Raw genomic sequence first — 13,672 nt, 5'->3', positions numbered from 1 at the left:
TTATTTGTTGTGGAGAGATGTCCTATGTTATTACATGAATTTTAGCAGCATCCCTGGCCTCTACCCTCTAGGTGCACTCGGTGCCAGTAGCAACACCCCCCTCTCCAGTTGGGTCAGCCAAAAATGTCTCGAAACATAGTTTGATTTCCCCTGGTAGGGCAATATTTCCCCCATTTGAGAAACACTCCTCTAGAGAAATGCTTGAACTTAAGATTTTGGAGCTGGTAATGACAAAATCAAGGGTGTGATCTGGGAGCTGAGATGGAGGAAAGATCATTGAAAATGGGAAATTCAAGGCATTGACAGGGCAAGCAGTGATCAGAAGATGAAAATAATTTTTAAAAAGAGTAGCAGGTGGTACAGCATAGTGGCATGAACTTCAAAAAGTTTAAGTTGTTTTGTTTTGTTTTGCTTTTTGCTGAGGAAGAGTCACCCTAAGCTAACATCTGTTGCCAATATTCTTCTTCTTTTGCATGAGGAAGATTAGCCCTGAGCTAAGATCCGTGCCAATCTTCCTCTATTTTGTATGTGGGTCACTGCCATAGCATGGCTGACGAGTGGTATAGGTCTGCCCCCAGGATCAGATCCTGCAAACCCAGGCCACCAAAGTGGAGCATGCCAAACTTAACCACTATGCCACGGGGCCAGCCCCAAAGCTAAATTTTTGAAGGAGAAGAGAGGAAAAATATAAAATGTTAACTGATGGAACTCTTGTACAAATTTATTTTAGAGACATAGTAGTCTCACTATTAGCAATCTGGGAGAACAACTTCATAAAAATATTCCTGAACTTCATGTAGGCAATGTGAAGTGAAGTACAAAACATCTAGTTGTTTAAATATCATATTTAACCCAATTTTTTTGCTTTTCCCCTATACCAACCATATATAGTCATGCCTAGCTCCATTAAACTACAATCCTTTATCTATAGCATCAGAAGCAGGGCAGAGAGCAGGGGTACAAATGTATAGCTGGTAGATTGGTGATGGCAAAAGGAGTTCCTGTCTAATCATTGACAAATAAAGTAAATAGACTATGCCATTCAAATGTATCTGATAATCCCTTCTCTTTAGTGACTATCATGCTTCACAGTGATCAGATTTTGCCCAAGAAGTAATTTTTTAACATCTACTACTACACTTTTTAAAAGAACATAGAATTATCTCTGTGATCCAAGTGTTTTCCAATAGAATTCAGCTTTAGATACTCTATATGCAGAATCACATTACATGAATATCAGGATGTAACTTTTTTTTAAAGACTCAAGGACAAAAGAAAGTTGCTAGCATGATGGAAAGTAAAGAGGTCCACAAAGGAATATTTCAGATTGAGTGGGAACATAAGAAAATGGAGATGGAAATGGAAGATCTAAATCAGAAGGCTTGGGACATTCAGATGCTGTTTTTTTCAAGAGATCGTCAAAAGGTAAGTTCCCCCTGCCCCACTACATAATTTTAACTTCAGTCATTAGTGTATTTATTCATTTAACCAGTATATTAATAAGCCTCTGTGATATCAAGCATATTCTAGGCCAACAGTGTTTCATAATGTGTCTGAGTTTTGTCTTTTTCTTCCAGTAGTTTACATCTGCTGTCTCCAGTTCTTCGTGACCCACTCAGAATTATAGTTCTAGCCATTCTTGTAGTTCACCGAGGATTTCCTAACTGTCAAATCCAGTCACCACCATCCTGGAACTCTGTAGCATTTGACCATCTTAGTTGTTCATTCCTTTGGCTTTTATCATCCCCGTTGTCTCTTGTTTTTCTTCCAACATGTCAGACCACTCTGCCTCTTACTGATTTCTCTTGTGCATCTAACTCTTAAACATAGCTATTCTTTAAGATTCTGCTCCTAGCTCTGTTTGCGTTTCTTTCCATGCCCTCTCATTTGATGATCTCTATTTTTTTCTAACTTCAATGATCGCTTCTAAATGACTAATTCAAGCTCTCTGGATTCCAATTCAATTACAATTTCAATCCAATATCTCTGGTCCTGACCTTCCTCAAGCTCTATTTCTATATTTCCTACCTTCCAACAGCAACTCTTCTTTTTTTCTTTTCTTTTATTTTTCGAGGAAAATTAGCCCTGAGCTAACTGCTGCCAATCCTCCTCTTTTTTCTGAGGAAGACTGGCCCTGAGCTAACATCCGTGCCCATCTTCCTCTACTTTATATGTGGAACGCCTACCACAGCATAGTGTGCCATATCCACACCTGGGATCTGCACTGACGAACCCCAGGCCGCCGAAGCGGAAGGTGTGAACTTAACCGCTGCGCCACCAAGCTGGCCCCAGCAACTCTTCTTAATTTGCTTATTTCTGTTCTTTTCAGCCATTCACTCGAGCTGGAAGGTATAGTAATTTTTGAGTCCTCCTTTTTCCTTGCCTTCCAAGTCTTGCCTAGCTTATCTACTTATTCCCTCATTCTCTGTCCCCACAGCCTCTACCCTGGCTCAGTCCTTCCTTGTCAATGATTTAGACTATTTTGTAATAATCTCCTAGTTGGTCTCGTGACCTTGAGTCTTTCTCTAATCTATATCATATACTGCTGTCAGATTAATATTCCTATTCAGCTCTAATCACCTTACTACTCTGCTCAAACATTTTAGACCGCCACTTTTTATCTGGCAAATGAATTATGAAACACTTAAGTGGATGTTCAGTGTCCTTCACTCTAACTTTTCAAATTCATTCCAACTTTCCTCTCATACATCAGTATTCTCAAACCCAACTGATTACTATTTTCTAGGATTCTACCTCTGTGCCTTTGCTCATTACTAATTCTTATATCTGGCATATCTTCCCTCATTTTTTTTTTTTACATTCCAAATCTATTTTTCAAGATAAATGCCACCTCCTCCCTAAAGCCTTTTGATTTCCCTAGTCCAGAGAAACCAAATCCCATCTCAAGCCACCTTTGAATTTGCATGTCACTTTACATATTTTCTGGCAACCAATCATGTCTACAGGTTCTCTTTTTATTGAAGACTAGGTCATGTTACCTTTGTGTCTCCCTCAGTGTCTTCAACTGGGACACTGTTAATATGGGACTCAAATGAGATAATAAATATTTGGTGAGTTGAATAAATGAATGAATGAATGAGAAAATAAACTCTAGGCATTTGTAACTATTAGTATATAGGTGAGCATATCAACGGATAAATACAAGTACATAATATGGCACAAAAGTCAAATCAATCTAAACAGATAATTTTTATGAAAAGAGTAACTTTCAAAACTAAGATAATCTTTATAAAGTTATCTATTGAAACAGAGAAAAATATCCTTACATATATTGTTTTCTTCTCTCTCTCGAAGTACCTAAATGAACCACACTATGAGACCCTGATTGCCATTCAGATTGGAATAATGGAGCAAACCATTGCTGTTATAGATAAGGTAGGTCTCAAAGACAGTGATCATTATAACCCCAACAGTTGTGAATCGTTTGAACAAAGTAACAGTGTTCAAAATCATGAATTCAAACAGAATCTAACAAAATCTTCATCCTTTTCAAATATTCAGGATGTAATAGATGTCTGAATAGTGTCTTTGAAACCATAACAAGTGCGGTAGACTGAAGCACTCCCTTTAATATTAGCATTCACCCCTTGGGAGATATCTGAGTGTACATGAATTTCCTATTTCACATTAGGTTATGATTTATGTAATAGAAGTGTTGAGAGTCTTTCCTTGGCATTGTAAAGGCTTTATTTTTTCAGAAATGCTTAACAAATGCTCAGTTTTCATTGTGTAGCATTTATAAGATAGAAACAACGTAATCTCAAGGCCACGTGTTTTTTAATCTCTCATTTTTAAGAATATACAAGATTTTTTCAAATATGGTATTAACATACCATTCTATCTTTCAACAAATAATTCAGGTACCTACTATGTGCTGGCATCATGCTAGGCACTAGGGATATGGTGATTAATGATAATAATGAATTTACATTTTAAGAATAATGTCTTAAATATAATGTATTTTTTCAAAATTATTTTTATGGGGTGTCATGGGAACAAAAACTTCAGACTCACAAAAAGAATGTGGAAAACTGCAAAAAACTACTAAAAAAACTGGGAAAGTTCAGCAATCAAAAAGATGTAGCAAATTATACTCTAAGCTGCAATTTACGAGAAGAGTTGGTGGCTGTCTCAGAGAGAAAAGATATCTGTAATGCAATGGGTAAGATTTCTTTCTTTACTCAACAGTAGGTTTCTTTAAAAGTAATCAGCACTCCTGAAATCTGTAGTTATAAAGCTACCAGCATTTCTTCCACATGTTTAATTGATTCTGAGTATCGTTTCTATATTTGAAAGTATTGATAATAATCCAACTAATTCCTTTCTTCTTCATTTTTGGAATAGGGTCTAAACTGACTTGTGAAAAGATTGCCAAAGAACGATACGAAAACATGATGCAACAACAAAAGTTAACAAATATTTCAAAAGAACAAGCTGAAGAGATTTCAATACTGCAGGCTGAAGTTGAAAGATTAAGGATGAAAACATTTCCTGCTCTTGTTCAAATGTAAAAACGCTGGTGGAAAACACAAGGCCAAGTCAATCATTTTAAAAATAAATTCATTTGATTAAAATGATTTCTTTCTCTTTCATATCAGGGAATTTAAGTAGAACCTCTTCTTAGTTCCATATTTTTAATAGCAAATTATTTAATTTTAGCCTTAATCATTATAAAAATATTTGTCCTGCATGAACAAATGTGTATCAAATATTATCAATTGTTTTCGTTTAAGAATGAACAAGATTTTTTTTTTTAAAGGTTTTACTTTTTTTTTCCTTTTTCTCCCCAAAGCCCCCCAGTACATAGTTGTGTAGTCTTCGTTGTGGGTCCTTCTAGTTGCGGTATGTGGGACGCTGCCTCAGCATGGTTTGATGAGCAGTGCCATGTCCGCGCCCAGGATTCGAACCAATGAAACACTGGGCCGCCTGCAGCAGAGCGCGCGAACTTAACCACTCGGCCACGGGGCCAGCCCCAAGAATGAGCAAGATTTTAACTCAGAAAGTATTCAAGATCTATTTTATTCATTTAGTCTTAATTTTTTATTTTCATGGTAATAGTATAGAAAGTCTTAAAGACAAAAAGAAACTATTCTTAGCCACTACTAGCATTTCTAATTTTATAAAATTACTGAAAAGTTATGAGATTATGGATGATTTTTATACTTTTCAATATTTCCCAAGTTTTCTTCAGTAAGCATTTCTTATATAATAAGGAGGAAAAAACCCAGAACAGTTAATATTATTCCTTGTTCTAACAAGGAGAACAAAGTGAACTGTTTACTTTTACCAAGCCCTAAATCATTTGTAAATTACAACATATTTTCTTCTAAATAAACATAATATAATCTTCTACATTTCATATTCATTGTAACAACTCAGTTTTGTGCCCTACCCAATAGGGTTTATCAAACAGAAAAAAAGTGTTTTCTCACTTCCATGAAAAGTTTATTGCTGTATTCATATAGATGATGATAAATAGTGAGAAGATTAAGTGAATTAACTAATCCAGCCTGTGGACTGCTGCATTCCAAGATGATACCATTGGGATCACTGACCACAATCTTCAAGTGATGTCAATGTCTCATTATTCTGCAATTTGTGGATTAAATGTTAAGTATAATCTGCAACACCACATCCAATGTACACTGGTGTACGTAAAGCAAGAGAGCTATTATAAAACCTTCTATTTAGAAAAAAATCTTCAGGAGATTTAAAATTTCCTATTTAGAAATTGCCAAGACAGTACCATAATTGATCACCCATACACTAATCACTGCTGGATGGGCTTGGTAAGAGAAACAATAGGACCAACATCATTTTTGATGATTTCCCTCCTCAGTACTAGAATGACTCTTGAAGTAGTCCAATTTGGCTGATTCAGCAGGTGACACTTCCTACATCTTGGGTCCTTCTAAATTATCTCCGACAGGGGGACTGTGGGAGTGGGAGGACGCAGCCAACGGTGTGAAGAGTACAAATACTTTGTACTTAGGACTGTCAGAAGTTCTCTGTCCTGTTGGTTTGAGTCAATTATGGATATACTAGGCTTTTTGGGGTTTTTTTCTGGTGATACAAATTCCATGTCACCTAAATTAGCTGCCTGGAAGCTCCCTTTACTAATAGTCAGTGTGACAAATTTCACTGGATAATGCTCTGTAGATTCCCAGGTCTTAAGAAACCAAATAGCCTGTGTGATTTCTATTTGTCAGCGATCACACTGGGTGACTCCGGCAGTGCTCCCTGCTTGAATGTCTCAGCTTTGAGGCATGGATAGAGTGGAGGTTACCAGGAACCTCTTGCCCCTAAGCTGTATTCTAGTAGCAGGAGGTATCTTCTGGTTTGGGGTGTTGGCTTTGGAGGGGCACATGGGTCATACAACCCAACCCACTCTTGATACTGTCCATGGTACTGATTCCTCTCACCATCTGCTGAACAGCAATTATATTCATATTTTGGTAGCCCTTTAAAATATTACCTATATTATCAAGTAGTAATATAACTAATTGGGTCAAACATAGCATGGCTTTAAGCATAGGACTTAAGAGTAGGGCTCTGTTGCTGGATTGCCTGGTTTCATATCCTGGCTCTGCCACTCTGCCACTTCAGTTTTTTAGAATTACTTAGTTTTAAAATAACTGCTTTATCATAAATCTCATCTTTAAAATGGGATGCTGATAACTGTAATACTGAAATGAGTTAACATACTTTTTAAGCTGACACAAAGCAAGTACTAAGTGGTAGCTTTAATTTTTATGAATAAAACTATGGTGTTTAGTGGTTTTTAATAAATGTATCCCATTAAATGGAGGCAAAATTCAACAGAAATTATAAAAAAGTGGACTGCCTGCCTCATGGGCATCCCTAGGCCCCAAACTCTCCCATAAGCTGGATCCATATTCCATGACCCACCTCCTCCTGTTGCAGGAGTGCCCACTGTGCTGTTGGAGCCCTCGGCACTCAGCCAATGCCCTGGAAATGCCCATTACTATCCCCTCCCCCAATCTGTTCTCCCCAACCCTCCCAGAACCAGAGTTCAACTCTTCCCCCAAGTAGACACATAAGGGTGACTCCAGGGGAGGTGCTAGTCAACAGTGGGTAGCTACAGTCAAATGCCAGCACCATCACCATGGAAACTGCTTCCTCTTCCACATTTAAGCCATCTGGCTGAGCGGCAGGCAGTGAGGGAGGCTGGCAGGTACAAAACAGCACAGCTCCCCAGGGGTGCCCAGTTAGGGGTCTCAGGGCCAGGGGAGGCCATGTGAGGCCTGGGCCAGTCCTCTTGTGTTCACAGAAGCCAATGACAATGGCAGTGTCTAGAAGGCAGGAATTTCTGTGTGTGGTGGAATGAGGGGGAGGGTAAGAGAGTTTACTGGCACGAGCACTAACAATTAGAAGGGATGCAAGAGCAGGGGCCTGAGGTCTCCTGAGATACCAAACATTAACGCTTTGTTAGATCATGGGGAGGTACTAGAGTGAAAGTGGGGTGCACCTCTGGGGGAAGGGGGACTCAGGGTAGTGGCTATTTACCTACTAGTAGGGAAGTACTTTTTTTTTTGTTTTTTTTTTTTAAACTAGGTAAAGGTTTTTTAGGCCATAAAACTACCCAAAAGCAGAAATCCAGAAAGCCCTCAAGGACTGGAAACCAGAACCAGGAAGCCACTGATCTAGCAAAGTTCTCTCTCCATCTGCCATCTCTGCCTTTCTCTGTAAGGGCACATGCTATCCTTAGTACACCAGCTTTTCTGCTTCCAAGTTTACGTACAAGAGCTTCAGCCACCAAAAGACATGGGCTCTCTTTTCCTGAGCACAAGTCCAAATTCTCAGAGCCTGAGCCAACATGGGTCATATTTCTGCATATGGCCAGGATGACAGGTAACACTGTACGATATGCAGCCAAAAACAAAATCCTACGAAGGTGGGTTTCTGGCTGAGGAGTCACTGTGAACTGAGTAGACACTCTAATCTACCCCACAGATGAAGCTAGAAAGATAGATGAATGTGAAAGACCTTGTATGTCACGATGCCTTGAAGTGGGAGAGGAGGATACGTGGTTTTGCAAGACACAGATGGTCATTTCACTACATGACATGAGGAATACAAGAAACAAATTTGGAGAGACAGGAAAGATACAATTTTGGACATACAAGTTTAATTACCCGCTAGACCAGCAAGATGGAAATACGTGGTAAATGGATGGAAAAGGGTTCATAAACTTAGCAGAGAGGCAGGTATTTTTAGACCACTTTTAGTTTAGACATTTACCAGACTGGACTATTTTTTAACATTTAAAATAAAACTTTTTTTACCACAATAAGCAAAACAATGTATTAAAACTGATTTTCAGAATTGTCACATTTATTTTTTTAAACCTGACAATTTTTTTTCACATTTCTAAAATGTCAAGTTTTCTTTGGCAAATTTATACAAAATATCAAATTTTCATTTTAGAACTTAGTTTATATTTATGTAACAGATTGCCCTAAATTGATGTTCATCAAGATACATTTCTTTAAGCCCTAATGGTTTATATTTTTCCTTTAAAATGTATTAAGTATCTTTTAAGTTGTCATTCTCAAAGATATTCTGGAGGAAAAAAATTAGGAATTAAACACCTATATAAATTCTTCTTCATTTCTGTTATAGTGTAGCAATTTATCATCTAAGCCATAGTAGTCTATCAACTGAGTAAGGCTGAGTTTCTTGTTCTCCTCGGACATAGCTGACTGCAACTCACAAAGCAACAGCTGGCTACAGCTTCTCCACTTCTTTATTAACAACTGTAACTGAGACAGGTCATTCTGAAACAGGAAAAAAAACATACATAAACGTATGTCAATAACTGGATAGGCATCCTATTTTGACTCAATGAAAGTTGTTAAATCAATGAGTAGGTTTAAAGAATAACACACTTGGGCATGAATGGGACTTCTATCCAGGAAAAAGCAGGATGGTTTCAAGTAGCATGGTTGCAATGACACTCAAATTGAGTTCTAATGCTATTTTGTTTGCTCCAGGCTCTGGGCCATCCTTACCCTCAGTGTAAAATCAAATTATTAAATAGGGCAAACTATGTAGAGAAGCAACAGCATAGATTTTTTAAAAATCTACTTTTTCTATTACAGCTGTACTTTAAAAAATGACAATATTCAGGGGCTGGCCCTGTGGCTGAGTGGTTAAGTTCACGCACTCCGCTTCAGCAGCCCAGGGTTTCGCCAGTTCGGATCCTGGGCACGGACATGGCACTGCTCGTCAAGCCATGCTGAGGCGGCATCCCACATGCCACAACTAGAAGGAGCCACAACTAAAAATACACAATTATGTACCAGGGCACTTTGGGGAGAAAAAGGGAAAAAAAAAATCTTAAAAAATAAAAAAAAAATTTTTTAATTTAAAAAAGACAACATTCAAATTAAAAATATTTCTCAATGCTCGTTATCTCATAAAACTCAAGTAGTTATATTTAGAAAAATCCTAAAAATTCAAGAGAGCAAAGAAGATATACTATTCCATCATTTATGCCACATCGCTATGGAAGAAGGAGCAATTGCATATACAAGAACGATCCAGGTAAGTAAAGCTTATCTTCTTCCAAGTCCCAAGTTCTATTTAATTCAACCCATCTGAGTTAAAATCTAAAATCTAATATATGTTAGTTGTTTTCTCAAACAAAATGCCTGGAACATTTTAATAATTTGGAGGAACACAAGATCATTACTAAAAATACTTTTTATTGTAATCTGTGGCCCATTTTTAGCTTTTTTAATCATTCTCCATCATCTGTCACTTCTGTTCTCATTGTACTTGCATCTAACATGTGATACTCGTAATATTGGTACAGGCTGGAAGCTAGAGGGAAAAGCTTCAACTGCATATTAAATGAGAGCTGGGACTTTTAAAAGGTTGTATCTGGTGTTTAGAGGCCTCTTCTACTCTACTCCAAAGACACAACTTACATTTGAGTTAAAGTTGTTGGAAGCCAGGTTTCTGGATTATCCACTTATTATGCTAAAATAAACTTATTTTTTCTTTTTGAAATTACTTTCCTATCACTTATGTAAAAAAGACTATAATTATGCAATGGTTTCAAAATTATTCTCACCTTTGATCTGTACATTTTGACTAGTTTTAGCCTCCGAAGAAGGTCCTCTTTCTCCTGAATCTGCTTCACCAATTTTGCTTTTTCTTCATTTAATCCTTCTTTGGGAGGATCCTCATTCACAAAGTCATTTTGGAGATCCCCACTGCATGACCCAGCATGGAGTGACTCAGATTCACACGCACTGATATTCTTGAAGGTATTTTTCAAATAGGTATTTTCTTCAAATTCACTGTCTATGCGTTTAACATCTTCTCGGAATTCCACAGAGTTTTCTTCTACTGAAGTTGGTGGTTTCTCTGAAAAGTTCTGATCATCTCCTTCATTCTCTACTTTGAGACGTTTCACCACACTGTAACAGGAATTAAATGAAGATCTGGTTTTCCTTAATCGTTCTCTAAGTGTTGCGCTCATAGGCTGAAAAAGGTACAAAACATTAATAATGTGAATCAAGAAAACCACTCCTGACCTAAACAAATCTACCAGAAATAAAGACCTTACATTTCCATATTAGACGCCACTAGATGGCTTTCTGTCTCCATGTATCTAAAGCAACCATCACAAAATGTCTTTAATTCCTGGAAGCTCCATTCGTTTTATTCTCTATTTTATTTTAGCAAAATCAGCACTCTTCTAAAATAGTGTTGAGACACTTGTCCCAGTAATCACAAACACTTGTTCAGCTACTAGCATGCCTGCTGCCACTCTAGGGGCTTCCGAGTTACAAATTAAGGAAAAGCCCTAGATCCTGCCACCAAAGACCTTCCCAACACCGCAGATTCAAACTTCCTCATTTTGGAATGTTGTAACTACCTGACCTGAAACTAAATGAAAACAGATTTCAAGACGAAAATTTGCAGGGGGGAAAGGTCAAATACATTATCTTAGGAGAAAAACCTAAAAGTATTTAATAAAATATTTACTTCTTAATCTACATATTACGTTAATTAACAATCTTCGGTAGACTTAAAACCACCACTGCCACAATACACAGAAATAAGGATCAGATCCACTGGAAGAACTAGGGTTTTCGTACTTGTTTTCTTGAACTACTGGTATGGGGAGACGGTGGCCTGGCACACGCCTGCGGCGTGAGAGGTGAAATCACAGCTGAGTCTGATGGGCTTTCCATCTTGAAAATGAAATCCTGGTTTACTTCTAAAAAAACAAAACATAATCACAAAGCGGAAATCAAATTAACCCACACCTCTATACAGCCCTCAACTTTTATCAAAGAATTGTTTATTGTTGTACATAACATCCACAAGTAAGCCAGCCACTTCCTCGTTCACGTAGTTCTGATCCATTCTCGCTCTTTTTGCAGTCGTTTCCCACGTACCTTCCTAAATGAGATGGTTTTGGTCCACTTGGTGACCACTAGTTTTTCCATAACAAACTAGCTATCATCTCATGTAAACAAGACTCTCCATTTGTTTTTATCTCCCAAAATATCCACAAAATCTGCCATATGGGGGGTGAGGGAGAATAACAACTTTGGATAGCTAGGAAGTCTCCAATTTCGTTACACCAGCTTCATAATTAAAGGAAATCTAACAAACCTTGAGTCAAAAAACATAATCACACCTATCACACTAGCCCAAACCCTAAAAGTTGTGTGACAACAACCCAGGACCCTCCAGGCCCGAGGAACAAGGAACACAAGCGCAGACAAATTTACGCCTGTCTGCATCGTTTTGGTTTAAGCAGCGAATAGACCCTGAAAAGGAGAGTCGACTGTAGCCTGTTTCCTCAAACAAAGGCATCAACTTCCCCGGGGAAAAAAAACAGAGAGAGGAGTCTTTCTTCCCCTCCCACCACTGCAGGAAACCCACACTAGCCCTCGAGAGCGCGCAGGCCTGAGGTGGGCTTGAGACGTCCCCTGACCACAGAAAGGGAGCTACTAGATGCCACAGCCGACCCCAAAGAGGCCCAGCTCTCAGACTTCCACTCGCTGCCCCACACGCTACCTCCCTCCGCCATCCCCAGAGCGCGGAAAACGCGCGCAACCGCGGCCGCGAGCCGGTCCCGTCCCAGGGGCGGGGCCGCGCGAGAGGCGGAAAAGACGCGCGATTGGCCAGAGGGACTGGCGCGCGCGGCCGCGAGCCTCCGCAAGGGGGCGGGAGCGGGGCGGAGCCACGTAGGAGGCAGCAGGGGTCCGTGATTGGTCAGATTGACGGACGCTCGCGTCTCGGTGCCGCCCAAGATCGGCGGGACTGCGTGCGCGCGGCCGCGGGCCGCCGCCCACGTCCTGGTCGGCCCGGGCTGAGCTTCGGAATGACTAACCGCTCCAGTGGGCGGCGCGCTTCCCCTCCCTACTGACTTCCCCTCCCTCCTCTTTCCGTGCTTCGCCTGGCTTTCCTGCTTCGTTATTTCTGTGTGTGAAGTGCGCCTGAGAACGCCCCTCCGGTGCTCCTGGCTCCCATTAGTCTGGTCTCCGCTCGCCACAGCCAAGGCGCTGCCTCAGACCCCACGGGACCAAAAGCCGCAGGGCCGACTGTGCATTCAGTTGACAGCTTGTAGCTCTCCAGAGGCAGAGGCCGCAAAAGAGCAGCTGGGTGAAATGGCCTGTGGAGCATCCAACACGTTAGAAATCTCTCCTCGAGTCCCCGCGGATGCCGCTGAGCTCCTTTCTAGCCTTTGCTGCCACAGACTCGGCGGTCCTGTCACAGGTTTTCTACTGTATCTACCTCAAAATTTAGAGTCCTTAGCTTGGCTTCAAATCTTTTAGTCAACACTGAGAGAAAATAGCCAGATGAAATTTGTTGGGGCGCGATACAGGAAGCAGAATCATCACTAACGGAGAGGATGTTGGTCCAGCATTCAGATGTTTGAGGCAGAGGGAGGGACCCCTGCTGGATCCCGGGCGGCGGCATCCCGGGTCTAAAATAATCCCGCTGGTTTCCTGTGCGGCGATGTTCAGTTCCTGGGCAACAGCAATGTTAGCTCAATTGGGTGGAGCGCTGGGTTTAGAGAAAGACTGTTGAGTAATTTCTGAGTCACGTGGAAGTTGGGAATTTTGAGGGGCCAATGTTTTCCATCCTAGGGAATGGCCGTTTTAAACGATGACGCTGTCTCTTTATTAACTTGTGATAATAATGGCTTAGAAGTAGCCAGACCCCAGAAGGAGTTAACTGAGTCCTAAACAGTCGGGTATAAATACAGAACCTGAAGACAACCTAATGCAGTGATTAAGGACATAAATGTTGAGGCGGATTGCCTAGGTTCAAATCCTAGCACCAATATTTTATGTGCTTTGTAATGTAGAGTCTCCGTGCCTCAGTTTCCTCATCTGTAAAACGGGGATAATAGTATCAACCTCGGAGGGATTGGAGGATTAAATGAGAATTCGTGACAGGCAGTGAGAACAGCAGTGGGCATCTAGGAAGCACTCAATCGTTATTTTATGTGTGCAACTATATTCCCTAATTGATTTAAAGGAATGCATCACGTAATTCTCTCATCCCTTTACTTGCCTCCCCAAAAAAAGGCCACAGATTTTTTTAAGATGCTGTGATCTCTAAGACCCGTCACAATTTAAGCCATAAATAGAAGAAA

The 13,672-nt window shown here is 40.0% G+C and overlaps 2 protein-coding genes across 11 annotated transcripts in view; one reads left to right on the top strand and one right to left on the bottom strand.

Moving 5' to 3' along the window:
* Positions 1-4,589, top strand: part of CFAP43 (cilia and flagella associated protein 43) — a 104,417-nt gene extending 99,828 nt beyond the window's left edge. For 5 of the 6 annotated variants that reach the window (XM_046651456.1, XM_046651439.1, XM_046651444.1 and 2 more), the window contains 4 exons: positions 1,261-1,425; positions 3,316-3,396; positions 4,030-4,183; positions 4,366-4,589. In XM_046651456.1, the coding sequence (XP_046507412.1) occupies positions 1,261-1,425; positions 3,316-3,396; positions 4,030-4,183; positions 4,366-4,532 (567 nt within the window). In that variant the 3' untranslated portion in view covers positions 4,533-4,589. Of the gene's footprint in view, positions 1-1,260; positions 1,426-2,329; positions 2,350-3,315; positions 3,397-4,029; positions 4,184-4,365 lie in introns of those variants that run through there. The other variant, XM_046651450.1, reaches the window with a different exon arrangement.
* A 3,528-nt stretch (positions 4,590-8,117) lies between these two features.
* On the bottom strand, positions 8,118-13,031 carry SFR1 (SWI5 dependent homologous recombination repair protein 1). Of its 5 annotated transcripts, none has more exons than XM_046651547.1 (4): positions 12,916-13,031; positions 11,154-11,275; positions 10,121-10,534; positions 8,118-8,819 (listed from the first exon to the last, which is right to left on the bottom strand). In XM_046651547.1, exons 1-4 carry the CDS (start codon positions 12,935-12,937, stop codon positions 8,634-8,636), a joined length of 744 nt encoding a protein of 247 aa, XP_046507503.1. In that variant the 5' UTR covers positions 12,938-13,031; the 3' UTR covers positions 8,118-8,633. The 5 variants fall into 5 exon arrangements, with proteins under 5 accessions (XP_046507503.1, XP_046507539.1, XP_046507522.1 ...); XM_046651583.1 differs by lacking the exon at positions 12,916-13,031 and adding an exon at positions 11,950-12,062 and having other exon boundaries at positions 8,121-8,819; XM_046651566.1 differs by lacking the exon at positions 12,916-13,031 and adding an exon at positions 11,372-12,028 and having other exon boundaries at positions 8,121-8,819.
* Between the last annotated feature and the right edge of the window lie 641 nt (positions 13,032-13,672).

The sequence above is a fragment of the Equus quagga genome, chromosome 2, assembly GCF_021613505.1.
Source record: "Equus quagga isolate Etosha38 chromosome 2, UCLA_HA_Equagga_1.0, whole genome shotgun sequence".
NCBI classification, from domain to species: Eukaryota; Metazoa; Chordata; class Mammalia; order Perissodactyla; family Equidae; genus Equus; species Equus quagga.
Note: the sequence above shows the minus strand (reverse complement) of the source record. Positions and strands in the feature narration are given on the sequence as shown.

Excerpts from the sequence above, each read along its gene's own strand:
- SFR1 (XM_046651547.1), bottom strand. The coding sequence starts at position 12,937 with ATGCTGGACCAACATCCTCTCC. Across the intron at positions 11,276-12,915 it reads GCTGGACCAACATCCTCTCC|AAGTAAACCAGGATTTCATT; the intron begins GTTAGTGATGAT and ends TTGTTTTTTTAG. Across the intron at positions 8,820-10,120 it reads TCAAAATGTACAGATCAAAG|AATGACCTGTCTCAGTTACA; the intron begins GTGAGAATAATT and ends TTCCTGTTTCAG.